This window comes from Aethalodelphis obliquidens, unplaced genomic scaffold (assembly GCF_003676395.1).
Source record: "Aethalodelphis obliquidens isolate GAN/ISIS:26980383/991018 unplaced genomic scaffold, ASM367639v1 scaffold103, whole genome shotgun sequence".
Classification (NCBI taxonomy): domain Eukaryota; kingdom Metazoa; phylum Chordata; class Mammalia; order Artiodactyla; family Delphinidae; genus Aethalodelphis; species Aethalodelphis obliquidens.
The window spans coordinates 2950055-2956054 of NW_020838047.1; the positions used below are offsets into that span (position 1 = coordinate 2950055).

Below are 6000 nucleotides of genomic sequence, written 5' to 3' on the forward strand. Positions count from 1 at the left end.
TTTTCAAACTAAATTGATTATTTGTATATCAGAATTTTGAAGCTTTTTTAAAGGGTTAAATAATGATCGCATATTGTTGCAGGACTAAATGGAACAGTTTCATGTTTTATCTGTTTATTAGTCATTGTTTTTCCTTTTTTCTTTCACCAAGTAACTATAGTGTATCTGGTCACTGAGCAGACAGTTGGTCAGGAAAGACAAGAAAATTGTCTAATCTCCTAAAGCTTACACTGTAGCGTGGGAGTGTTTATTGAAGAATGTGAATTCACCTCTCAATTATTATTGCACACTTAACACTAGCAGTGTGCCAGGTACATGTTAGATATTATATTATGAAACTAAGTGTCTAGCTTCCCGCTAGACTGAGCGTGAGTTGTTCGTATAGCCATCAAGATCAAGAGAAGCGAAAGTTCCCAATACAGAGGATACCACAGAGTAGTGGTGAATGCATGCACCGAGAGACATACACGATGGAAGAAATATATCAGAAACCCTCCAGCCTAAGAGAAGGGGGTCACATTTCAGTCAAGTTTTACATTGCAAGAGGGAGGGAAGGAGAGGGATTCCAGGTGAGGAGAAGATGCATAGAGAGATGAAGCAGGACTGCATTTGTAGAAAACAGCTTGATGTGGAAAGAGCTGAGGATACATGAATGAAAATTTGGGGAGATGAAAGTCAAAAATTGGCAGTGATGAGACGGTGAAGGGTCTCATATGCCCTGCTGAGCGGTCTGGGTGACTTACCATGCATGGCGTTCATCAGCTCTCATTCCGTATATTGTACGTCTGGAAACAGCCCCCTCTGCAGAGTGATTAAAAAGACAAGACAGTAAATTTGCTCAACAGAAGAAATGCAAGAGGTTCACTATGACAGCGCCTGCTTTGTTCTACCTGCACCGTAGCTCGTAGCCTGGAGCCGGAGCTCGTATGTGTGTGTCTTGAGTGAGTCAGTGCATGGTCGGTGACCCTTGTTCCTACCACATGTGCGTGTCTCACAGGACAGTACGTCCCCCAGTGTGACGCAGATGGTTACTACAAGCCGACGCAGTGCCACGGCAGCGCTGGGCAGTGCTGGTGTGTGGACCGATATGGAAGGGAAGTCGTGGGGTCCAGGAGGCGCGGTGCAGCAGACTGTGGTAAGGAGGAGGGCCGCGCATGCCACGATTTCTCCCCCGCAGGATAAGTGCTGGAGAGTCGCATTCTCTGCCCAACTCTATGCAAACCCTACGGAGTGTACTGGGCGGGGGGGCGGACGGGAAGGCTCACTCCTAGCATGTTAGAAAAAGTTGTATAACTAACAAGTAGAACTGCATAACTTAGATATTTTAAGGAAGAATAATGAAAGGTGGGCCGCTTTTACTCCTTCAAGTACAGGAAGGATGTCACATGCCTTCCGTGTTCCTCTCGGGTAAGGCAGACTGTGTCATCCATCCTGGGCCCGGTCACCGGGCCCTGGTGGGTGCCGTGTCACCACACAGCACCCTCCCATCTGTGTGCCTTTGGAGAAGGTCACTCAGGGAGAACATGGGAGCACCAATGAAAGAAAAAGTAACCTTTTTAAAGTAAAGGTCCATAAATTGCAGCTGTGTGAGCATGTTTCCTTATGTTTGGGTGAGAAAATATAGTTTTAATTGTTTGAAGGGTAATTATAATTAATATTCTAGTTCTTTTTCTGAGCATGCATTTTACATATAAACCTAAAAAAATAATATTACAGTTAAGTTGAGCATAACACACACATTGTAAAGTTTTAAGTGGGATGTCTTTTGTCTTTCATGAAATATTTTTTCAGAATGCAGGTTTCAAGTGAGTATTTCTGTTTGTACTGTGGAGAGTTTTCACTACAAAAGCCACTTAGCTGTACACACACACACACACACACACACACACACACACACACACAGACGGAATTAGTGGATTATGTTTCAACTAATACAAATGACCAAAATGTAAACAAAGTACTTGGTCAGTCTTGTATTTCAGAAAATGTTTAGCTTTCTCCTTTATGCAATTTTTAAACTGATACACTGTGATTGTTTAGAAATAGATAAATGGTAAACGGTATATAAAAACAATCGCGTTTAATGCTTAAATGCCTGTTCTGCATTTATTTATTCCACAACACTTTTAATAGCTTGGTTTTGGCTTTCGGCCAGTGTTTTCAGATTCCGTACGATGGAGTACAGTACTCAATAGCTACATTACATACTTGTTACACGTGGAGAACACAGCTTTGTAACACATAGTTTGAATGAGTTGCACTATCAGTTATTTCAGTTATCCGTGATGGATAAAGAATTTCAGATGTTTATTTTATAAATAATAATTATATGGAGATGAATTCAATAGGTGACAGGGAAATGGTTTTGGGAATGTGACTTGTGAGTTTTCTCGGCATGTTGAAATTATTAAGAAAATACAAGAAGTAGAAGAGTACGAATAACATTTTCTTCACAAAAGATACGAACTTCAGTGTGTTGTATTGTGAAATCAATCAGTTCATAAGCACTGGAGGACATTAATAGGATTTGCTATAATTAGCTACCAAAGAATTATTAGACCAAAATATTAGAAAGGGTAGAAAATAAACACACTGGTACTAGGAGAGTTGGGAAATGATTACATTCTGAGATATGTGTGCATTATTGCCTCCATAGTCATTATAAATTTCTAAACATTTTTTAAAATACCTACTGGCTGTGTTAGTTTTCTGTTGCTATGGCAACAAAATCCCTCAATGTTAGTGGCTTAACCCACACAGATGTGTGATCTTGCACTTCTGAACATCAGATGTCCAGCATGGGCTTCTCCAGGCTAAGGTCAAGGTGTCTTCAGGGCTGGTTCTTCTGAGGCTCCCTCCCGAGGACAGTGTTTCCTGGCCCTGTCCTCTCCCAAGACCACTCACGTTCCTTGGCCCAGCTTCTGACTGTCCTTCTGTAATCACACCGCCCTCTGACTTCATCTGGAAACAGTTCTTTGATTTTAAGGATGCAGGTGATCACCTGGGCCCACCCCAGTTACCCACAGTAACCTGTCAGCTCCAGGCCCGTGATGTAATCACATCTCCTGAGCCCCTTTACCATGTAAGGTCACACAGTCACAGGTTTCAGCCATGAGCAAGTGAACGTCTTTGAGGGGCAACTATTTTGCCTACACACTAAAAGAAGAAGTTCTCAATTCTTCGTAAAATTCAAAGTTTGACATGGACTTTATAAAACCTGGGCTGAGCTCAATATTACTGAACTGGAAATCGTACATATCAGACCTCAGCAACAATTCCGCTTTTTAGCACTGTATATTTTAACAAATGAGAAAGAATGGATTTTACCTTATTTTTGTTAAGAAAGCTAAAGAGCAAATTAAAATTTTATTTTATTTATCTTTTAAAAATTTTTTTGTTCTTGGAGTATAGGTGATTAATAATGTTGTGTTAGTTTCAGGTATACAGCAAAGTGACTCAGTTTATTAATTTCCTAAATTTTCATCAGAATTTTCTGACCCTCAGAAATTATCCTACCACTCAGTCACATAACATTAATGTTTACTTTTTTCCTAAGCTATTGATTTTGAGATCTCTGGAGATTTTGCAAGTGGAGATTTCCGTGAATGGGCTACTGATGACGATGAAGATGACATTATGAACGATGAAGATGAGATTGAAGATGATGATGAGGATGAAGGGGATGATGATGATGGTGGTGACCAGGATGGATACATCTGATGGATGAGAGCTGAGAGCAACAAATTCTATGTTTCTTTTATTTACCAGGTGATCCCCTACTGAGGAGTACCTTCCTGCCCCAAAACAAAATGATTCTAAAACTCACTTATATTTTGTATAATTATTTCAAATATTGCAACTAAAGTCATAGAACTTTATGTTTAGAGAAATAGCATTTACTTTGAGTTTTTATATGAAAAAGAGAACACATATGGAGTCTAGCCAGACAAGAGAAAATTATGAAGAGCTACTGATCTCTGTGAGTCTGCCACAAACAAAACAACCAGTGCTTGAGGTCATAGGTGATATTTTTCTGGGAGAAATTCTTAAGTTGAATCTACAATAACATACTAGTGACCTGGATCCTAAGGATTTTATAAAAATATGCATGACCTTAATTGCAGTTTCCAAGTAGACTCTTCCCAGAGCTGGAGGGATATAGAGGTGAGTGAGGGAATAGCACAAAGTGAGAAGAACGAAGTCACCATCCTGGAGACCTCCACCACGTTTGTGTGTTTTTACTTATGAAGTTTTAGTGATGTTTTTAGTTCTGAAGTTATTCTGGATGTGACCAGATATCTTACAAAATGGCCAGTAGGGAAAAACCGTGGATTTTGAAAGTTAAAAACGTAGTTGTCCTTTCTAATTTTTATTTTAATTTAGACAGCAGTCTTATGTTGATTTGTTTGATAATCTTAACCAGCATGATTTCTTTATCTTTCTAGGTTTCTTTATCTTTCTGACCAGCAACTTAGGGTGCAGAACTTAAAGTAGAAAGACAAAGGGAAAGATTCTTTTAAACCATATTTTTACAAAAAGTTTGTCATTTGCCCCAATATCAAACTTAAAAATCTTCATTCTTATTTTATTTCCTATGTTAGATAAATATTTGCATTTAATCTAAGAATTATGCCATTTTTGTTACTAGTGTCGAAACTTAGAGAACATACTGTATGGTGCCTTGCAAAATAGAAATAGAAAGGTTTCAGCATGCATCCCCACATAGGACATTAGGCATAGATAGGCACACCTAATCACGAATTAATACCAGTCCCGGTACTGCTGCTGGAATGAAGAAAATAGAATGCTTTCTTTCTTTTTTCTACTGTTACATAGTTACCATGTGGACTTGTTTATGATTATTGTGTGGAGTAGCATTTAAGATTTAACTGCAACAAAACTTACTTTAATTGTTGTATTTAAGTTAGCATGTTAATTAATCATGTAGCCCTTCTGGTACACCATCGCTTTTAAGGATATCAGACCCGTGGTTTTGTGCCCATAATGAAAGTGGAAAAACCTGTTGGGTGTTACACACTGGTGTCACCATTTAAACAGTGGGTCAGCTGGTTTCCCAGTATATACAATCCACTGAAATAAAGTTGTTGGATTCTTTCCATCTGATTTATATACACTAAGAAAAAAATCTTTAATGTTAACTTTATGTAATATTTAAGGTAAAATGCATTTTCTTTTTTACTGTTTATGTATAGTTTACAAAATAAAGAATCTTGCAACCAAATTAAACTGTTCCTTAATGATTTTCTGGGGTATAGATGGTAGCGTGCAGGATTCTTAATCTGTTTCTTGATTTTTAAAAAGCATACATCACAAACTAGCTAGAAAAGTTCTTTTTTAATTTTGAGTTTCAAAGTCAGAGCTCTTGACATCTTGCATATTGTTTTATTAGATACGTTTAAAAATATTTTTTTGTCAGATTGTTTTAATTGTTTTCATTTGTCATAGCATTGCAAAGTACGTCATTTCCTTTGTTGACGGTGGTATTTTTAAGCCCATTTTTGTGGTATTATACTTAACATATTTAGCTAAATTTCTATAGCAGCTGCATTTTTTGAAGAGTGACAGAATAACCTTATCTGTATAACAGATGTATAGAAATCACAAAATGTAACTTGTGGATTGGTTGGAAAAAGACAAAAAAAATCAAATGCTATATAGAGGTTTAGCAAATGAATTTCAAGTAACAAATATGGTGGTCTTTTAGTGAAGCTGTTTTTTTTTAAATTTTTATTTTATATTGGATTATATTTGATTTACAATGTTGTGTTAGTTTCAGGTGTACAGCAAAGTGATTCAGTTATACATATATCTATTCTTTTTCAAATTCTTTTCCTAGTTTATTACAGAATATTGAGTGAAGTTCCCTGTATTATACAGTAGGTCCTTGTTGATTATCTGTTTTATATAGTAAAACAGTATATATATATATATATACTGTTTTATATAGTAAAACAGTGTATATATATATATATATATATA

The 6000-nt window shown here is 37.1% G+C and overlaps 1 protein-coding gene across 1 annotated transcript in view; it reads left to right on the forward strand.

The window, feature by feature from the left end:
- Positions 1 to 5132, forward strand: part of LOC113614758 (testican-3-like) — a 46697-nt gene extending 41565 nt beyond the window's left edge. The window contains exons 5-6 of the mRNA XM_027096519.1: positions 998 to 1135; positions 3557 to 5132. Coding sequence (XP_026952320.1) covers positions 998 to 1135; positions 3557 to 3720 — 302 coding nt within the window. The 3' untranslated portion in view covers positions 3721 to 5132. The remainder of the gene's footprint in view (positions 1 to 997; positions 1136 to 3556) is intronic.
- The last annotated feature ends 868 nt before the right edge of the window (positions 5133 to 6000 follow it).